The sequence below is a fragment of the Anguilla rostrata genome, chromosome 14, assembly GCF_018555375.3.
Source record: "Anguilla rostrata isolate EN2019 chromosome 14, ASM1855537v3, whole genome shotgun sequence".
Taxonomy (NCBI): Eukaryota; Metazoa; Chordata; class Actinopteri; order Anguilliformes; family Anguillidae; genus Anguilla; species Anguilla rostrata.
In genome coordinates, this window is record NC_057946.1 from 9,211,193 (window position 1) to 9,233,336 (window position 22,144).

The window sequence follows — 22,144 nt, forward strand, 5'->3', positions numbered from 1 at the left end:
TGTGACATTTTACAGTTGGTGTCAAATGTCAACAGAAATGGCTGTTGTCGGTCTTTAAAGACCATTTGAAATCATAACTTCTGCCAGGCTATACCTTAGTACATACAGTGACCAGACATCATCCCTCTACAGTTTTTAAGTGTTCATTAAAAGACTGGACAAAAATGTGCTGACTTTTTTTTATTTGTGTTACTAAGCATAGTGGGTTTTTAATTTTTCAAAAATCGCGAAACACAAATTTGTACATAAAATTCTAAAACTATTTTAATATAAAAAATAATTTTGCATATTGCTTTTATATATATGGAACAGTAAAAAAAAAAAGTTAAAATGGAGGTGTTTTCATCGCAAGCACATGTACATAATATGGGTGCTTATTGTAAAGGAATACACAGGGTGCTTCGGTTGCAGTAATAGCAGTCCAGCCAAGGCAATATTTGACATTATCACACATAGTCCATAATGAGTTCAGCCTCCAGACTTGTATATGCCGTCTGGGGAGCGAGAAGCAGGGTTACATTCACAGGGTGTCCACTTGAGTCCTCCTTGTCTTAGTGGCTACTGCCAAAATGGTTTCCATTAGTGGGGGTTTCCTGTAAACTGGTGTGTGGTATTTCCTCCTCTTTTGCTGGCACCACTGGCTTTTTGAAGAAATCAGACACAAATACAACCTGCAAGGTGGACAGAGGACAGGTGTCAAATGGAATTGTACATTTGTCCTATATCTCATAATTCTACAAACCCATTTGTCCCATTTAATTTTCCTGTAGCACGTTTTACATTTTTAATTAAGAAATATGCTATTCATTTTTCATTTGAATCCAGATGGGGGAAAACAGAAAGGGTTACTGATAGTAATGGAACGACAGTACAGAAACTGCGATGGCGGAGAATTAAACCCCCAAATGCTAGCATGGAATAAAATTGGCGAATCTCATGACTGTTGGATCACAAAATAAAATAAACTGTCACAACTGACATAATCCACTGTGTGATCACCGCAGATAAGTTGATGCAGAGTCGTTGTTTCCAGGGCGACAGCCCTGGTGCATACTCACAATAAGTATGGCCATCAGGGCTCCCTGGATCAGGCCAGTGAGGACGTCGCTCCAGTGGTGCTTGTAGTCCGACACGCGGGAGAGGCCCACGTACACAGAGGCAGCGACCAGGAAGAACTGGAGGGTGGGCTGGAGCAGCCGGGCCCACTCGGCCTGAAGCCTGGCCTGAATATAAAGTGGGGGGAATGGAGTCAATCGCTGAGACGAACATCCCATGCTTTACTTTAATAACATTGTGTTCGGCAGATTAGTCAATGCTGGCTATGTAAATATGAATTTAGTATCATAAGCCTTATTGTTTTCAGCTAGAATTGAGCAGTTTCAACTTCTGAACGACACAAATCAAGTCCATATACTGTACATCTTATTCGGCGTAATAATATTTAGCCATTTTCTTCAGCCACAGTAAATAAGCAAAAAACAACAACAACAAAAAAAAATGTCTGGGAGGGTATCTTCTGTTCAGTTCCGTTAGGCATACATAGTGTATTTAGATGGCTAGCTGACGTATTTATACATCATCATAATACATACTGTATTCACCACTTTTTAGATCTAGATCTTTCTCAGTAGCATTAAACTTTACATGTTCATGTACTAGTTTGTTCTACATCAGTGTTTGCTTCTAGATTTCACCTTACAGAGGAGAACCATTTATGCATATACTGGTTTACAGTCCTTGTTTTCTGGGCCACGTGCTGGAAAAGTCAACAGTCGACGTTTAAGCGGTCTGCAGCTTGTCTGATTGGATGTGCTGCCTGTCTGCTCTTCCTGCCGTCACCCCAGCTGAAAGCCAGCCACCGTTGAGCTCATTCCTCCTTCCCAGATGCAAATAGCAACATTTGCCTTTTAGATGTTATCCAAAAGCAACAGAGCAAAGGGAGACTCAGGTCTGCCTTCAAAAACAATTCAGTCACGCCATTTTTACATTTGGGTCTGGCTGAAAGAAACGACAGACCTCCTCTCTCACATCGTAAGCCTAAGAGGGAAATCCAAGTGTACTGGCTCTGAAAGACGTCAATGCCGAGAGCAGGCTGTGTACGATCTCGCCTCTGCCCGACTGACATTTTGCCAGGGAGTCAACTGACCAAAAGGTCGGATGGCGCAGTCTGTGCGCCTGGTATTGTTTGTGTCTTGGGTGGGCACCGCATGCCGGGTGTTGTGGGCGTCCTCACAGCCTGTTTTCAATAAGGTCTCTCTGTGGCCCCAGAGATGCAGGGCAGCAGTGCCCCGAGCTACTCTGTTCCCTCTCAACCCCGTCGCTGTGGCGGGAGCCGTCGCGCAAGCCAGCCCTCCCATAATAAACAACACGTTGAGCCGGGCCTTTCTGGTTACCGCAAACCCCAGCCTGACCACAGCCTCTTCAGCAGCCAGCCAGTGCCCTTCCACAGCTTGCTCTCCAGGCTAGACACACTCTTCCCTCTCCGTCACAGGAGACAGAGTGAGGCTGTCGTTCTGCCACAGAGAGGTATTGTAACTTTTGGCATTGTCACCGAAGGATTGTATGTGGGTGGCTGAAAGCACGTGGCTCGATATGTCTGTAAGTGTTTCCTTCATAAAAACTGCTTGTGCTTTTCCTTAAAACTGTGCTCTCCATTGTTTCTTTGTTAACCGTTTCATAATCGTTAATGCACACAATTACACATATGTGAAAAGGACAGTACTAAATGGCTCCCTATTGTGTTTATTCCACACCCTACTCTAAATGCAAACATAAATTATCCCAGATTCAGTGTACTTTAATCCAGTCCCTCTATGTACTACTAGAGCGGTGGGAAGAACAACAGGCAAAATTCTTTACTAGGAAATATGACACTTGGCGAGTGCTGTGCATGAGGCCATATTTTCTGACTTGAACTGATACTCTGTTCGTGCTATGACTTCACATCCCAGTGGGGGGCGATCTGGAGTAAGCTTGCAGTGTTTAGTGTGCACGTGGAATCTGGGTTTAGCCCCAGCTGACTTCATCAGTGGATGTGCGCCAACTGGTGCAACAGCTTACAAGGGATTCAGCAGGAAAAATGAGCCTTGAGCAAATTTTAATCAGGTTGCAGAGACACACTGCAGCTGCATTCCATGGTGTTGTGTGAGCAGTTATTCATGTTTAAGATTTGAGAGATGGGTTCATTTCGCTCTGCCCATGGTCTCATTCAATACAGCTGACTTAAATGCTCTGACACAAGCTTTTTTTCTAAGCAAAATCAAATGGTCCAAGCCAAATATCAGGCTTCTTTTCATGGCCTCTGATTAGATGTGATGTGAGCATGGTTATCTCCTCTGCTTCAATAGGAAGCTAACCCAAAAGCTCTAGAGAAAAAAAAAACATCCTCTTTCCAAAACTAAGATTGGTTACCCCTGAAAACATCTTAAAAGTTCATTTTGCTTGGTTACAGAACCTACAGCTGTGTTATCGGAAATGCTTTATCTAAAAATAGACCATTTATTTAAACTAAACAACCTCTTCCACTGGCCCAGACCTAACACACTGCAGACTGTACGCTTGCTTTTCAATGACCTCAAGCCCGCAGAGCAAGTTCAATAAATGTGTGAAAAGTTGTCATATGGAGCCAGTGAAGTACATATCCTAGTGAAAGTATTGTCTGGTGATGTAGCAGAAAGAACGGCTACATTGAATTATTGCACTTGCCACATCACACTGACACTATAATTCCACAGCATGAACAGAGAAATTCCATGTTCTTATCAGACGAGGTTGGATTTACTGTGGTGCGATGTGGCACAGTGCCTAAAACACAGACACTAATCCAAAGGAGATACTTTCCATTCAGAAGGACCCGTGCAGTTGTACCTGTGAATAAATTCCTGAAGTTGAGTTGCTTCAATAAAAGGCCAGCTGTATTAATAGATTCTGTGAACAGGTGTAAACCACATAAATAGTGCTGGATATGGTCAACTGCTACAGAAATAAATATTAATGCCAGAGTATTATTATGCTAAATCCTGGGATTACCATGTGATATATTATGGCCTGTGATGTAACACAAATGCAGGTCAATCTTTATAGATGCGAAGTTTTCTTTGCGTTGCGTAGCACACTGTGATCATTAAGTCAGGTCTACCTATAGTCCCGTCTTCAAAAAATATAATCCAGTTGGTTTTACACACTTCTTTAAACCGTTAGTTGGCTCACATTAATAGAAGAGAGACAAAATGTTTGATAAAGGCAATGGTTGAGTAGCCATGACTAAAGAACTTACAGATATATATTTTTAAAATGTATTCTTATAATTTGAATTCTAAAGGTTAAATCCCTGCAGAGGTTTGTCTCTTCTAATGTCATTTTATGATTTTCCTTAGTACAGGCTATACAGATGTATAAAAAACAAAATCGCTATAACGTACATTCACCCCTTCCCCAGTACCACATAAACATTGTGTAAATTTAACCTACGGTACTGGTCAGAGAACACTACCCTTCACTGGTTGGTTCATTCAGTTCACCAGAAATGATGGACATTTCCTCTATAAATAGAAAGGAATGTTCAGTAATAGTTTCATCCTATTATACAGCTTCCTGTGTGGCATAATGGCAGCAGAATGAATAAGTGACTGTATACATAATTCCAAGGTGATGTACAACTGCAGAATTTTCCATATAGTGTCTTGATTATATAACAACTATAATTTAATGCAATGTAACACAGCACCTTCAAACATATACCATGTATTGCCACTACTGCTTAGGAACAGAAGACTATTTGCATTGCTATTTGGACTTCTAAAAAAAAAACCTGATTAGCTTGTGCTTTTAAGGTTATCAGCAGCTAGTTAAAAATAGTCTCATTGGTGGCTCTGTTATCATCATTGCAATCAGTAAATGAACACAGTGCTTCCTGGCATTATAGGGAGAAAGGTGAAAAGCCCATAGGATTGCTTTGCTGTCAGTAACCTGTGGCAAGAAACAAGACCTTGAAACACAATGAATTAGAATAAATGAAACTGACACACAATAAAAGGAACAATGAGACTACACACCACTTTGAATCTGTGTACAGACAATGTCGTTCACATATCCGTGAGTGCGTATAGTGTGCATGTCTTTGCTCGGTTCTCAGAAAGGAAATCTCTCTGTCCGGGCTGAAAAGACCACTGTCCTCAGACATTTTCAAAAGTGAAACTGACCTTCTGACCATTAAATAAGATAGCAGACCAACAATTGTAAATTAATTAAACATTTTTCTCAGAGTTCATACTTACTGCTAGGAAAAGCATGCAGTACATGGAGAAGGAAGAGTGACCAGAATAGAAGGAGAGCCTGCAAAACAAAAGACAAAATGAATATGGGAGTTTGTGCAGTTGCATTGACTGGTCACGGAGAAACAAACCCCCATACACCATTGTCGTTGATTGATATATTCCCCCCATTGTTCACTAGAATAACACACACACACACCTTTTTCCTGGCGACTGAACCTAGCAAAATGTCACATCCATTGGCGTCTGTAATCCAACACGACAGGGGATGTTGAAGCAGTACCAGAAAATGAGGCTGAATTATTTGTCGGATTTAGGGCCTTCCTGTTTACTTAAGCAGGGAAGTAGAGGATCCGCCCATAGATGGCTGTGATAAGGAACTGCTGAATTAAACCCTGGAGTATACGTGTAGTGAATGAGGGGGGGCTGCTGTCAGCTACATGTCAGCTGTAGTATTAGGCCGGGATTATATTATCCACTGGTCAACTTTCCCAGGCACAGGGCAGATAAATCATAAAACCAGCAGCAGAGCAGCATGCATGCCTCAGTCACGCCTCACAAGTCACATGGGCAATGCCAAATGTCCATTAACATGGCATGTACTGTACTTTAGGTCCAAAGAAAAGAAACATGTATAAAAGCAGCATGACACCATGTGTAAAAGATTCAAGCCCGTTTCATTACAAGGGTTGGAATGTAACACTGGTTGGGTATACATTTTCAGTTCCAGGAAACCGGTAATTTTAGACAACAACATGGCACCATCCTTGAGCTTCGGTTTCCAATGCTCAATTCTTGGATGGCTGCAAGATCATCCTGGTTTATTCAGAACCGCAGCTTTTGAGCCATGCTTGATTTACTCGTTCCACGAATGACTCCCACACTCATTGAAACAGTTGAGAACATGAGTCAGATTTATCTTCCTATATTACAGTAGCTATAGGAACCACACCTTCTATAAGTATGACCCTGTACAGACTTGAATTCCAAACTGTGTGATTCAAGTTCACAGAACAATCTGAGTGCGTTCATTAAGCACTCCACCCTGACTAATGTGCTTGTGCATTTGTTTCTAACTGGCATACTGGAAATAGGTATCATGACAAGGAAAAAAGAAACAGAGAGAAAAAAAAAACTAAATCTTGCTAGCTAAAAAGTGTTGCTCAAGATTTTAACAGAAGAACACTGAAAGTAGATGGAACAGGATGTGGACGAGGCCTTAGTCTTGCTTCTCTCATGAAAAACCATTGTGGCTCTGAGGCACGCAATTAGTTTCATGTTTTGTCACTTCCAGTCACATTAGTTCTACTACTTCTTTTCTTAAAAAGCTATCTCATCCCAACATGGGCAAAATTACTGAATGTTGTCATGCAATTATTTACTGAAGGGAGAAAAGTTAAAAATTGAATTTCAGTTGTTTAACTTTCCTTTCAATTGTTATTCTGTCTTTGTGCAAATGTAAAATAATTGTGGGGGGCAGCCTGGCATCTTTCACAGTTCAAAAAGGCGAAAGGACACTTAGCATTGTGTGCATGGAGATGAAGTGAACAGCTTTGTTTAAGATTGGAATTCTGCTCATTGGTTAAAGAATTATGTGAGAGTGATCACACTGGTCAAAGAGCAGATCAATATAAAATTCAAAATGCATGTCTGTTTAGTTCGTGAGTTAGACCTGCGGCCACATAAATGTTCTTGTTCTAAAGGATCATGATAAACCCAGCCCCCCGACACTCCGTAACTATGGCAACACAGGGACACTGGTAGAAACCAGGTACACTGCTTTTCAGGAGTCACTATAAAATTAGTTAATAGTGATTTTATAACTATCCTGTTTTGTGTGCAGATATGGCTTATAAAATGCAATCTAAACATACAGTACCTGTACCTTTACACATACTCTACAACCAAAAGTATCCGGACACCCCTTGATCTGGGGCTGTTTTTCATGGTTTGGGCTTGACCCCTTAGTTCCAGTGAAGGCGAATCTTAATGTTACAGCAACAGAATTTGACTAGCCTGCACAGAGCCCTTACCTGAACCGCATACAACAGCTTTGGGATCAATTGGAAAGCCAAATGCGAGCCAGGCCTAATCGCCCAATCAGTGCCAGACTTCACTAATGCTCTTATGGCTGAATGGATGCAAATCCCTACAGCAATGCTCCAACATCTAGTATATAGCCTTCCCAGAAGAGTGGTGGTTGTTATAGCAGAAAAGGGTGAACCAACACCATATTAATGCCCATAATTTTGGATGAGATGTAGGTGTCCTTACACACTATACTTTTGGCCATATAGTGTATAAGGAAGCTTTTCTTTCTACAGTTAAGTTGAAGAAAATATTCAGACAATTTCATCAGATTTACGGAAAATATTTCCAATCTCAGCATCACTTACCGGCCCTCATTGACCATGGTCTTGTCGCCGGTGCAGTTGAAATTTTCGACGTAGACATCGACTTTGCAGATCTGGTCCCACTGGTCTGGCTTGCACACATCCAAGAAATGTGGCCTCAGCCGACCGATCGCGTACTTGGCAATGTCAGTCAGGGACTGGCTCATAGCAGCACCAAATAAAAAAGTGCCCACTGCCTTATAAACACAGGCCACATAGCTATTGCCAAAAGATGACTTTGAATTGACACGCTTACAATACACTGAAAGGCACTCCCCAAAGATCATCTGTAAGAATGAGATGGTTGAACATGGATTAATGCCACAAATTCCAGCCACCATCATTCAGTTTCATTCATATATGAAGCACAGAACTTGCCAACACAGTTATCACTTATTGAGTAATGCTTTTGTTGGCAACATTTTACACAAATATACCCTACCAGAAGAGTTCTCCAATTTTATCAAAATTTATTTTGAACAAATAATGTTTGGTATCACCCAATAAAAATGACATTATGCCAACATCAAGGAATCCCGATGCAAAATGTTGCCAACACTTCAGTTACAAATTCCAGTTAAGAGACAGTAGGAACAATTAGCAAAAAAAAGTGAAATATTAGGCCGTGACTGAGTGTCCACTGAATTTGACTACATCATACATCTGCAATGCAGCAATGACAGGAAAGCAAACCGTATGGAGACAGAGAAAATTCAAGTGGTACTTCACAATGCAGCCGTCACTGATTTACTAAAAAAAGACACAGCTGGAGATGGATGTGCATCAAACATTTCTTGTGACACAAATAAAGTGAACCCACAATCACTTGTGTTCCAGCTCCCATAGGTATGAAATTTCACACTGTGTGGAGTCTGATTTATGTAAATATCTGCTCTGCATTAGCCTCTTGCTAATAAATAATAATAATTAATAAAAAAGAGGGCATTAAAATGGGTTACAGGGACTCAAAGTAAATATTACTAGTTTATATATTTAATCCATGACATCATAGCTCTCATTAATTATAGAGGCACTGATGTCAAAGCATGACAAAATGGAAGATAATTAAAATCCCCTGACTCAGAAACTATTTCTTGCTTTTCAATATTCGATATCAGCTAAGGCGTAAGTTAGTTATACTGAGTTTAAGACATGATACCAAATTATTCATCACAACCCTTCAAAAGTGGGGAGGAAAATAACGTAGGGACAGCCTAACATCGTTACCATTCCAGACACCGAATAAAGCATATGGTGCAATAACACTGGCAGATTCCATAACACATCTGAAATGCAAAATATTCTAAATGTTAACAGTATGCAGAGATTAAATGATTGGATTAGCTTCAGTTCAGGTCCATTTAATCTTTGTCTAGGAAAATGGTTGAGAAGTGAGAGTTGTTTTTATATTTGTTGCACTATTTTTGCACAAGGAATGTTGTGCTAGAAAAGGAAAAACAAGAATTTAACATTAGACCTATGTATATGAGTGCATACATAATTTTATAAATCATCTGTAATCTGCCATTGTTTTCGCTTTCTTTATTACTTCATCTTGGTGCAAGTATTCACACTGCAAATGTGCAGAAACTCGGTTGTAGATCTCATATTACCCATCCTTCTCTTTACATTTTTCTCACCACAGACAAGAACAGAGCAACTCCCCAAAGAGGAAAGAGAGGCCACGTTGCAAGGATAGCAGTGTACCTGTAAAAACTGTTTTACGGTAACATTATGGACCTCACGGTAGTTGTTTTCTAGTGTGAGGTGCTTATTTGTAAATGGTTTTATATTTGTTTTCTTGTTCTCAGTCAATTCAAGCATATGAATAGTGAAGAGATTCGTTTAAATTCTAGCGGTGACAAACTTTTTGTAACTTTAAAGATCACAACCACCATTATCAGGTCGATTTGCAGTGTGTCAACTGGTACCAGAGAAGTACAATGTTAGGTGTGTAGAGTAGAACAGAATTCTCCACATGAGAAATAAATGCATACGGAAATGTTATCAGATGGGCCCAGAGTGCACTGCTGTATGGATTCATACCTTGCAAATATGGCCATTTTCCAGATCATTCCTAATTATAAGCCTTTTATTTGTGTCTCATTGACACCATTATTTTGTTATGCATTTGTTTTTAATGTGGATGAACCTGTTGTTGTGCAAAGACAGCAGAGGAATGATATGGGTATAGTAAGCACTACATAGTAAGGTACATCGCATTTAATGCTGAGGTATACGCCACCAGCAGCGATGGTGTTCATACAACAGCAGATGAGCAGACAGAGCAGAAAGGGCACATTTAGGAGGCAAAGCAAAATGACTTACAGCAAGCACTGTGAAGGGAATCATTATCCCACCTAACAACTGATAGGATATGGTGTCTTCTTTAAAGGGGTACTTGACTGAATCATCGTTACAGAAAAATCCTCGTTTGAATGGATTGTGTAGCAGTGTGAGTATTGTGAATGGGAGTCCAGCTAGCAAAAGCAATAAGAGAATAGAGAACAGTTAACAGGAGGCTCCACACCCACATGTTGTTACTAGACTCCTCATTTGAGGGCAATTAGTATTCAAACAGAGAAGAACAATGAGAAATGACCACTGTAGGTTAAAGAAAGTATTTTAGGCATGTACTTCCGCCCAGCTTGCCTGATGAAAAAATTGTGTTAACTGTAGATGTGCACACACTGTAGCAGCCCAGACAACAAAAAATAGATTAAATACTGATGAAGCCTGAACATTAATAATTGTCTGTGGTTAACCTAATTCAACTTTTTTCAGTCCTGAATTTGTCTCTGTATGACTTTGTCCTGAACAAGTAGGCGTAACTAGAGAAAACAGGACATATCAGCAAAGCATACAGCATTTCACTATACTGTATAAATGGTACTATAATATTTTATTTCCTTGAGGTCTGCAGCAAAACTATTGTTGAAGTTGTGATTTATGTGCATTATTATAATTGAATGACGCCTCTGTTTTCTTCATCATACTGTATATAAAAACCAAAGTGGATGAAGAATGTAGGCTGTGGGAATTAAATTTTCCCATAGCACTGCAAGGCCATGCAAGATCATGGCTTAGTTGTAAACTCTCAAGGGACAAACTCTCCAGGCTTGACCTCAAATTTCAAACTAGTCAACAAATGTGTGGGATTTACCCACAGATAGTTTTTCTTTGCATCCACTGTGGTGTGTTTGGTTTGAAATAGGAAATAGCAGTGGCTGGACTCATATGCCAAGAAACAGAGAGAATCAACATCTCCTCCAGAATGTCAATGTAAATTACTAATTCCTAAGCAAGCCATCATGAGTTTGGAGACTACAAGGTTATGAGCTAATATACATTATTAATAACATGCTTTGCCATTTGGCTACATTGCTCGCAATTTTATTTGATTATTTTATTTTTATTTACTGTAGGATTCTTAGTGCTGTGAAGTATACATGTGTCAGGCTAATTTTATTTAAAATATGCATCAAGCTACTTCTAGTATTATCAACGGGTGTGCTATCTCCTATACCTCTGGTTGCTAATGATAGCAAATTTTGTGTAATTTAGCAGTTGTCCCTGTGTAAAAATTACAGTGGCAGTCAACACTGTACAAAAGGGACAAAATGACCAAGCCCTTGTGACACGTCACTTCGGCTAATCAGAGGGGGAAAAAACTGGGCCATGGAAAAAGTGTCGTTTTGAGAAGGCAGCTTCCTTTTTAGTTTAGTTTAGTTTAGAGTTCTGTGCTCCCGATGTGAGGAGGAGACGGCTTCTTCGACTCGTGACTATTCTCGCTATTCTTCACGTTAAACCCACCACTAATCATACTGACCATGTCATCGGAGGATGACGAGGTCAGCATATTCTGTTCGTGTGTCCGAACTAAGGCGGCCATTAGAGAGCGATGAGACCACAGAACTCGCTGGTGTCAGAACAAAGACTGTTGCGGGTACAAAACCTGTTGCCTTCCACCTCTGGTCCAGTTTCCGGAACAAGTGTAATTTGTACATATCGACCCATAATTGGAAACAACGCTAAGCACGCGTAACTATTCACGTAGGATCTGGGTTTTAAAGGGTTTGTCTTACCGTTATTAGTTTGCTGGCTAACGCACTGCAAACATGTAGGATCTGGGTTAGACATTCTTACCATTATTCACCTACTGGCTGAAGCACTGTAAGCAAAGTAGTTATCTAAAGCAAGTGAACTGTAGGAAAGCCTGTATGGTAGGCCTAGCAGTTAGCTAATGTATTTAAATGCATTTAGCTACAGCTAAGTTTGAATAGCTATGATAGGAATAGATAGTTAATAGGAACATTTGTTCCAATTAACACCAGAGGCAAGGGTCAGTCCACTGTGCACTCATCCTTCATAGTTAATACAGCTACATACAGGCTAAGTGAACAAAAGTACCAGTAACTTGTACGTACAAATGAGCAGAACAAAGTACCAAAGGTTAAATTATGTGATAGTGTTTTATCCCATAAGGGATCGACCGGAAGGGGAAGGCAACAGGTTTTGTACCCGCAACAGTCTTTGCACTTACACCAGCTTACCACCTCTCATTCCTCTGTGAGGCCAATTGCCTCGCCAATGCTGACCATTGAACACTTAGTTGCGGGGCTCACACTTCTGCTTTGGAATGAGCGCTTACCGCGGGAGTCAACCGGAGGCCCAACTTAACTATGAATACACAAATATATTTATTCTGGGTTTAATACGTCTGCTTCTTCTTTTTATACTACCCAACAGGCTCCTTTGCTAATAAAGGTTCCTTTGCTACTTAAAACATGATATACTCAATGTCTCTCTCATATCTGCTAAAGAACTTGATTATGCTGTAGGCTTTTGTAAGAACTTCACTCATGACACTGATAACGTGTACTACTCTTCGCCTGGCCTTATTGCATGCACATTTTAAAAATCACAGGTCTGTTTTCTGAAATTAACTTTATAACAGTGACAAATATAACTGAAATGTGGGAAAATGAAAATGTTAGGCATGTATCACCAGTCATGTTAGAAGGCTTACTGTTACTGCTTTTGTCTTAATGAAGTTGCAATGATTTAAATAAAAAACTGGAAAATTGGGAGAATTAAAAGGAAAAACAGCTTAGTCAAAAACCAAGGAAATATTTGCCTATGTGATTCTGGCAACTGCCCTATCGGTAACGGAACTCTTCAAATTCACCAGCTTGTAGTTATAGTGACACCTAAAAATCATACGAGTAAATAACTTGTAGCCATAGGTGCTTGTTACTGAAAACAGACAAAAGGAACCGCTCAAATCATCAGGTTAAGGCGGCTCTGTGAAATCCCCTAGCTGAGCTTTTCTTTCTGTGGAAAGCCAAAAACCACAGAAAACAAACAATAGGACGTGACATTTTATTAAAATAATATGAAAAGCACAGTGTTCACTCATAGTGAGAGAGGCAGACCACAGGCTGCTTGCTTCTCTCTCATGTAACAGACAGCAGAAATAAAGAAAAGAGAAAACACCCAGTGATGTATGCTCTGTAGCACTGTTTGTGAGATTTCAGTAAAACCACATTCTGTAAGCATTAAGCACAGAAGACCCAGCCCTCGCATGCAAAGTTAACCGCTTAAGTGTCATTCTTTAACTAGCGATCACATTATAAACACATTGACGAATGCTATAAATATTTACAATTGATTAAAAGTTTTGCAGACAGTGGAAACACCAAGTGTTTAATAGAATTAGCTGAAGCTATTCAGAAAATGCATTAAACATGATTTTACGCAAGATTTGTTATTTCGTTACAAACAAACACTAAAAAACGTTTACTGTCCACATTTACAGTTTCTTCAACAAAATCAATTCACTATAAGATAACATGCTTGAAGCACTGAACTCAAATTTAAAGTAATACAGCTCAATGTACAATCAATTATATCATTACACATGAGAAGTGTATATTCATAATTAAATAAAATGTTTAAATTTCTTTAATCTTACAAATCTAATGCCTCCATGAAAGTTAGACTATGTGTCTACAGCCATAATAACAGCATAGTGAAAATCCTAGCAGCTGAAAACCACACAAACTAAAACCCGTCATTTACAGAAATGTCAACAGACAGCCCCTGAAAAAAGGGGACAGTCCACATTATAGTTTTCAAGAAATCCCTGGCAAACAAAAGCAGATCTATTTTGTCAATACAGACCTTTCACAGTTATGTAAAGAGATCTCCCAGTGAAAATTTCAGTCTTTACCCACAACAGCTGCATTAAAAGTACCACTGACTTGACTTGTCTCCAACACGGCTGCAAAACGGCATACCAGTTTTAATATTACAATCCTGGGGTCCTCAACAGACATAAACTGCCACAAGCTACGAGTGATTTCTGCATTTTTAAAATGTTTTTGTGGGGAAAAAAGACATTTTGTAACCCAGCTCTTGTAAGGCTATTTTAGGTTTTCATTAACGTGAGTGCAGGAGGAGAACCTTGCAGACAAGGGCCTTTTGGGGTTCACAGAAGTAGCAGAAACTGTCAGCAGGTCTGCATGCAAATCAACTGAACTTCTGTCCAAAAGCCCGACTGACAGAGGTAATGAGAGAAGATTCTGGCCACGCAACCACGGGGGATAAAGTTGCACAGTAACGACTTCTGCTTCTGACATTGGAAAAATGATACTGAATTTCTATCGACCACTTCAAATCAAGTCAGTAACTATGTGTTCTAGAAAAACATTATCAGATGTTTATAATATCAGATGTTTTTTATGCAAAAGAGATACTAACTCTGTTTTCCAGATCTACGATAATAATTTGTATTTAAATCAGTGGTAGAGGCAGGCCCAAGGGAGCACCCATTTACTGGCATATGGCTCATCAGGGTCAATCAGCTATCATTTAATTCAATTGCTGCACTCACCATGGTGAGTTGTCATATGTGCTTAAACACGCTAAGTGCTTGAACAAATAAGTGCATGCTCTGTCTAGGCCCAAAGTAATATTTCCTCTTGTGTTCAGGCATATCGTTTCATTGGAACGTGTATTGCAAGCTTCACGATGAAGTGTGTCAACATGTAGAACATAAGCGCATAACACACGTTTATATGGTTAACATATGAAATACTACTTGTGCCTATACTGCTTGTATGACGATTTCATCCTGACTATCATTTTTTTCCCCTTTTGCATAGTTTCATGTGGCCACAGCAGAACAGAGGGTTTATGTGTTCCAATGTTTAATTCTGCTGTGGACAGTAAAGCTATGCATTAAAATAACAAAAATGTCCTGTACTGTAATGTGCAGAAGCTTATATCCGAGGACAATTTTGATATAAATACAATATACACCCCTTCACAATTTTGATCCAACTGAGAAATTGGCACTGGGTACAATAATCTGTCTGGCCACCGTGTCTTTTTCCCCAGTGTGAGAGACAATATCCCACCTTGTGAAATTCCTGTAAGAGGGTAAAGCGATTCTTTATCTCAATCATACTTCATGCGATATCGGACTAGAGGGCGCACAGTAACTTATTTGCCTAGAGGGAGTCTTCCCCTGGCCCTTGATAATCAGTGCTAAATTTTAAGTGTTGTGTTACATCAAAAACGTATGAATTGAATGAAAATTACAATTGTCAACCTAATTTATTACTAATCGTTTTATTTTTTGTTTCCAGATTTTATATAGGTTTTACAAAACACAATTGAACATTTTATATAAAAATATGGCATTATTTTTTAGCTCAGACTGATTAGTATATGGTTCTAATAGTACCTGTGTGTTGGCAAAATGCCCAGTTGAAACAGTTCTTTTTTGAATGACAATCTGAGGAAGAGCTTTTCATACTACAGCTGTAGAATCTTCATTTGCAATGACAACCCAGTGTTAAATGAATAATAACTGCACCAACTGCTGATGAAAACCACAAATGACCCTACTGACTGACTGAGCTCCCATTGCAGTTTCAGAAGTATTAGCCATCTAATCTCTCCAGTGGTTGACAGAGGACACCCAGCCTGCATTTAGATGTAAAGTTTCTATCAGAAAACAAAAAACAAAAAAACTGTTAGATGATGAGGGCAAATAACGTGTAAACTGCATAATAGATGAATGCACACAACAAGCTTATAACGTTCCCTGAATCATTAGCAAAGTACAGAGTTTAAGTCATCTTAACTGCCAAATTTTATAGGTAGAGCAACAATAGAGTTGTACTGCAGAAGCACTCTGTTCTTTTGACCCCCATCACCGCAGCTTAGTCATTGTGTACCTCACCACATTCTATTAGTCAGTCTCACGTTACAGATATAGATAGGCCAGATCGCGCATGATTCATTAGACAGAGACATTGCAACAAAAGACACAGAGGCAGACAGATCCCCATGAGACAGCCCATGAGTGACAGCCATGGCTTTCCACGGTGGCTCGGGCACGGAGGGAGGCCATGGCGCTCACTCACTGGAGCCTCGCACGTGTAAGCATGCTTCGTTCTGCCTCTCCCACACCAGAGACCGGTGGAGATTACTTACAGAGCATATAGGCAGGGAGAAGCCCACCGTGTACAGCACAGTGGAGGTGACTGTACTGGGATGGAACGGGTACTTGATGCTGTCATCGTTACAGAAAAATCCCCTCTGATAGGGCTTTATTTTGCCCAGGTTAAATGCTGCCAGGGGCAACCCAGCTGTGGATGGAAACAGGTTACACACATTAACAATTCTGCTGAAAAGTTCCTCACAAGGGGTGGTCACTGTAGAGCCACATAGCAGTTAGAATAGGCATTCTCAAATAGCTACTCAGAGGACAGTGGGCAGTGGATCCATGAAAAAAAAATCCTCCTGTTACTTTTTCTGGTATCTGATGCATCTGTATAGGTAGTTTTACCACATATATAACACACATGTATATAACACAGAGAACTGGAGACTGAAATGATGGCTTGGATAAGCTACAGGAGTTGGTATGAAAAATAACTTTTCAGATCAAGGAAAGACCAGTCAGTGACTGATAGTAATTTAGCTCCCCCCACTTTGCAGATATGGGTTGTAAAATTAAATATAACAGATCAGAATGGATATTAGTGTGATATTCTACACATCGTATAGCTACATATTAGATGATAAACAAAATGCACAGTTGCCTTAAAATTAATAATAGCGGCTTATAAAAGCTTCACTATTTCTACCACATTTAGCCCAATTGAAGTAAAATGCTGCAACCAAAAATAGTACCACGGGACCTTAAACAAGATTAATGAATGAATTATATTTTCATAAATTACACACAAGATTATGCATGAGATCACTTCCTCTGATGTCTGATGAGCAAGACTGATGAGCAGGACTCAAATAGAACAATGAATCATCATGTGCTTTCAGCGTTTCAGCACTAAAATTTCTAAGCCAAACTAGTCTTAGCTATATCTTATGGTCGCAAATCTTATTATTATTTTTTTTTTTGTGCTGGTAATTTGAATGTACAGTAGCGCTGGGATCCTTGGATCCACCTAGCTAATACATGGCATTACAAGGGGACTACTGTCTAGCTGTGAAAAAATAAGATGGTACTTTTCTTTGGTTCGCAAATTCACACTCCATGTTTCACTCAGTCAGGACAGAGGATTCCTCTGTGCTTTCATTTTTAATCTAGCACTTCAGCACATACAGTGTGTTCCTTGTCAGCTGATAGCCAATTAATTTGAATGAAAGTTAGCAAAAGAATGCTTGTCACATCCCATACATTCCCCAGTTCCTTTTCCAACGACTGAACTAATTGAATTTGTACAGAATCACAGCGGAAGGACTGAAGGCTTTTTCTTTGGCTTGTTAGAATAAATAAATGACACTCAGTGTGCCACATCACGTGTGTGAAAGAATTCCATTTGGTGTTCTGTCCAATGTGCTATAATACACTTAAAGAGGAGGGTTGTACCACAAACCAGTTAGCTGTCACTGGCCAGAGATGAAACATCGGGAACAGTCTGCACATTCTACCTACACATGGCAAATGGTACATTGGGCAAAGTTCAAAAAGCTATAGCTAGCTCATATACTGAAAATAATACCCAGAGTCAGCATTGTCCAATTTTACACCTTTTTTAAGCACGCACTAAAATGCTATCCTGCAATTCTATGTGATATTTCAAGCAACTGTAGGGAGACATGATGAAGCAATAAATTGTGGATTGCAATACTATGTAGTCTTTTATGAGCAATGTTTTATAGCAGCCAGACAGATAAAAGATAACAGATTACGATGACAGAATAAGTGAATTTTAAGCATTGACATATAAATATGCTTAAGTATATTGAAAGATAATAAACTCTATATTTGTCCCATGGAGAAATTATTAAAATCTATAATGTCATTGCAAAAAGATAGTATGAATGAATATTTGGCTTGGAAAAGAGGGAGGAATGTCTTAACTTCATGCATCTTTTAATAGTAATCTAAAATTTACATGGGGTTTAGATAGTTGTCCTTTTCTTGACACAAGGTGAACTTATTAACATTCCAAAATGAATTTTTCAAAATTATAGAGTGCATTTTATACTGTTTTTTTATTGTTTACAAATGCAGAAGAGACATCTTGCACAACTGTTTTGGCTGGTTTCTTCAGTGTGCAGGCTCCTGCAAAAGTTTGTAATGTGCACTTTAAAATATCATTTTTGAGTGCAAGGGAGAGCATGGTGATTGCTGATACAAACTTGACGCATAACATAAGGTGTCAGGTGGCCCTCACAGCTGTAATGAGCATTCCTAGCCACAAAGACCTTGTTTAACCTTGTATCCACTATAGGTGTCTCTCCTGGGACTGCATTTTGGCTCTCTATCAATCCCTGACATGTGTAACTGTGTCAACAATGTAAGTTGCTCTGGATAAGAATTACTGCTCAAGGCCAAATGTGATACAGGTGAAATTCAAGAAAGACTACGTCCCGCTTGACAAAACTGACACATATCCAGTTTTTTATGTTCAGGCAATGTATGATTGGCTGAAGGACATTGCTATATTATCACCAACATTCCATTATTGCTGAACTTTGATATTGAATGCTTTTGCTAATATATAATGTATAAACACGTAACCCACAAAAACACACCGCCGAAGTGGAGCCATTAATGGCATCTTTGTAGTCCGCCAGTCGCCAGCATACAGGCATGGAAACACAGTTTTGTTTATCAAACTCTCAACAAATGCATGGTCTTCCATTTTATTTTTGTTAAGGTTAGGCTAGTTGATGACTTTACACATAGCTAAAAATAATTACAGGAAATTAGAACATTCTCTAATAATATTGTCATGACAACTGAGCTGGCGATGGGGTCAAAGTTCAATACAATTCAACTTTGACCCCATCGCCACATTCACTTAGACTGGGACAGACACAGGAATTTATTTTTGAAATAGGTTCATTCTGTCTGCTTTTAGAGCATGGTGCATTTCATTAGCAGATCACATGCTTTTTTCCAAATCAAGTAACTTGGAAACAGTGGAAGAGTTTCCACAGAGAATTGTGCTCATATAAAATCCCACTGGCCCGACATTGGCCCTGGAAAGATGCATAGCATCAACTGTAGCTCAACTAACCCTTTTGGTGGACATGATAGGCTTTTCAGCAAATTCCCAGGCTCTTCAACATGTACAATTAACTACCAATACTGAACTTCTTTTCTTACCTTTGGACAGCTAATAATGTGGTCTGTCATTTTACCTACCGATTTACCATTAGACTTAACTCATCAATTTATCTTTCAACCTGGCCACACTGATGTACAGGCATTTCAATTTCACGCCCCATAAACATAATTTTGACTGTACTAATTAAAGACAAAATGATATCTTATGCTTAATATGCACACGATTCAAAGGGCTTTAATTGTTTAAAATACCTGTTACCATATACTGTAAGGTCAACTGCACAGGAAATCTGGAAAAATCCTATGAACACCGACTTGCGCATGTAGGCAAAGCAAGCACATGTGTGTACGCACACACACCGTATTGATTTTGCTCATACGATGCATGGGAAGTAAAGCAATTCAGATAAATGGCCCTTGGCAATATGCCTATATGCAGTAACGTAAAACTGCCCATATGGGTTTGGTTAGGGAAGTTTACCCTGGGGAATATATAGCCTATAAGATTTATCCAACTTCACTTTCTGTTCATAACAGACCCAGTCTATGGACTCCTGTTATTGAATCACAGCAGATAAATTATCTCATTATGACCTCTCATAAACAACCATGATAATCGATCTACATGGATACAAACTGTTGGGAAGGATAGTGGGGGGTACGGGTAAGGGGGTGTAGTTCTAATGTAGTCATGAGTTTTGAAACGCTTGGAAGGATCTTCCACATATTGCGTCAATTTCATAAACTAAAACATTTTGGATTGCATTAATAAACTAAAGCTGTTCCATGTCACCAGCATTAATTATAAATTATCTGCGTGCAACCATACTTGAATAGCCTACTGTGGTGCGATGGTTGTTACCGTGGTGTGGTCATTGGTATCAGAGTTTGAATATTAATGGAAAAAACAAACAAAACAAAACAAAAAAAAACATTCGTTGTCTGCAGGCATGCACCAGTACTTTTGATGCTGCAGACAATCACTTGACGTTAAGACATATCTGAATAATTTAACGGACAGCCACACAGTGGATTCATTTGCAGCGATATCATGTAGCCTTAGCCTACTGTGCTCCACTGCCCCATCTGTTATTACCACGGAAGCAATCTCGATCTTTATAAAGACGAAGGGTGCATTTTTGAAGCGCTAAACATTCCTAAGCATGTCCATGAAATTTCAGAAAATCGTGTAATGTACACGTTGTATTAATTAGCTAAAATAACTAATGAATATACAAAGCGAAGTAAAGAATATCTCCAGTTACTGGTTGTTGCCACAGTAAAACCAAGCATGCGCACGTTCATCTAACAATCTAGCGTGACGATTTGAAGCATCCAAGGGGTAGTCATTATCATCGTTTTATTCATAGTTAGAGCGTTGAGTTTGTCTAAGGCTATTTTAAACATTGTAGACCTATCAAATGTCTGCTTGCACTGGATTCCATGACAGAGACGAATTGGCAACATAGAAATAACCTACATAACCATTCGCAGCTGTTTAGAAATACTCTAAACTACTCTAAACCGGAGTAGGTCTGACAGGATGCAGCCACTCAGAATAGTCAGAGCAAGTTACACGATCATTGCCCAAAGCAAATTCTTCCGAAACTGCAACACGATTTCAGAATATAGCATAGCCTAGGTTACTTGAAGATTAATATCAAATAATATGCGAGTTCGTGGTACGCAACCGCTATACATCACCGGGCAGCACATGTAGCTTCCCTTTGAGGTTAAACATGCACGCAGTCTCAGTCACGGTTTAGGCACGACACATTCCACCTGATCGTCTGTTTCAAAAAAGCACGCTATTTAGTTTTCACGCAAACTAGCTAATTGTATAACACTCTCCCTACGATAGCATAGCAATAACACTAAAGACACTGATCATTAGATTAGGCTTTTCTTGGTTGTCTAAATAATATATTTGATTTATTCTCAAAACTACGTGCATGCCCCAATATAAGGTTGATAATATTTTATAGTGCTTAGCCGTCACAATTTGTATGCGGAAAAAAGAAGAGTTTAAAGCAACCAGCGACCAAAGCATGACCACTCCCTTTGTCTTGACGTAACACGTAACAAGAATGAACCTGTCAAGGAGCATGCTTAAAGCGTTCAAATAAAACACAAAATCACATGTAGCTCGTTTGTAAACACATAACCCCCTTTGTACATACCAAGTATAAGACACGCTATGTCTAAGAGAATGAATGGGATTCCTCTTGTTTCGAACATGTTCGATCTTCCGTTGGTAATAATAAATCGCTCCTCGGATGGTTGAGTGTTCGATTGATTTCTTTGAAAAGTGCCTGACGTCCACCGATCGTTTTTTGCATTTAAAGGTAAAACTGCAATATAACTATTCACTGATAAAATGCAAATAAAATGTAGACTATCGACATACGGAGGACTACGTTTGTTATGGTTTGCTTATTCCTTTTGTTTCTGCTAAGTACAACACAAGAACGTAAAAATAAAAGCAAAGGGCGCGGACCCTCTCCCACTGAACTTGACCCACCACCGTCTCATTTACCAGGGCTATTCTCAAATGCTGGCAGTCCAGCACAATACCGACCAGAACTGTTCACGGAGAGACAAGCATTGAGATGTCATGTTAGTAGTTTACGGGGATAAGGCGAGGAGCCTATCGCGTGCCTGCCAGCATCGCCACGTCCATATCGCTCCACCTTCTTTTCACTGCGGTACTGCGGTGGAAAATTAAGACTACTTCCTTGTTTGGTCACACCCCTAGCTACGTCATTATTTATTTATTCATTTGCAAGAATTCCTGTCACAACCCTTATGGTACTTCTGACAGCAAAGGTGTGTCTTTCATTGAAACACATGCAATAGCATCA

At 39.5% G+C, this 22,144-nt stretch overlaps 1 protein-coding gene across 3 annotated transcripts; it reads right to left on the bottom strand.

Annotated features, from left to right (window-relative positions):
• Positions 1 to 165: 165 nt before the first annotated feature.
• On the bottom strand, positions 166 to 21,941 carry LOC135239820 (phospholipid phosphatase 1-like). 3 transcript variants are annotated; one of them, XM_064308794.1, is made up of 6 exons: positions 21,464 to 21,941; positions 9,995 to 10,146; positions 7,670 to 7,953; positions 5,277 to 5,334; positions 1,059 to 1,235; positions 166 to 671 (listed from the first exon to the last, which is right to left on the bottom strand). In XM_064308794.1, exons 1-6 carry the CDS (start codon positions 21,519 to 21,521, stop codon positions 552 to 554), a joined length of 849 nt encoding a protein of 282 aa, XP_064164864.1. In that variant the 5' UTR covers positions 21,522 to 21,941; the 3' UTR covers positions 166 to 551. The 3 variants fall into 3 exon arrangements, with proteins under 3 accessions (XP_064164864.1, XP_064164863.1, XP_064164865.1); XM_064308793.1 differs by lacking the exon at positions 9,995 to 10,146 and adding an exon at positions 16,172 to 16,326 and having other exon boundaries at positions 21,464 to 21,928; XM_064308795.1 differs by lacking the exon at positions 21,464 to 21,941 and adding an exon at positions 16,172 to 16,311.
• Between the last annotated feature and the right edge of the window lie 203 nt (positions 21,942 to 22,144).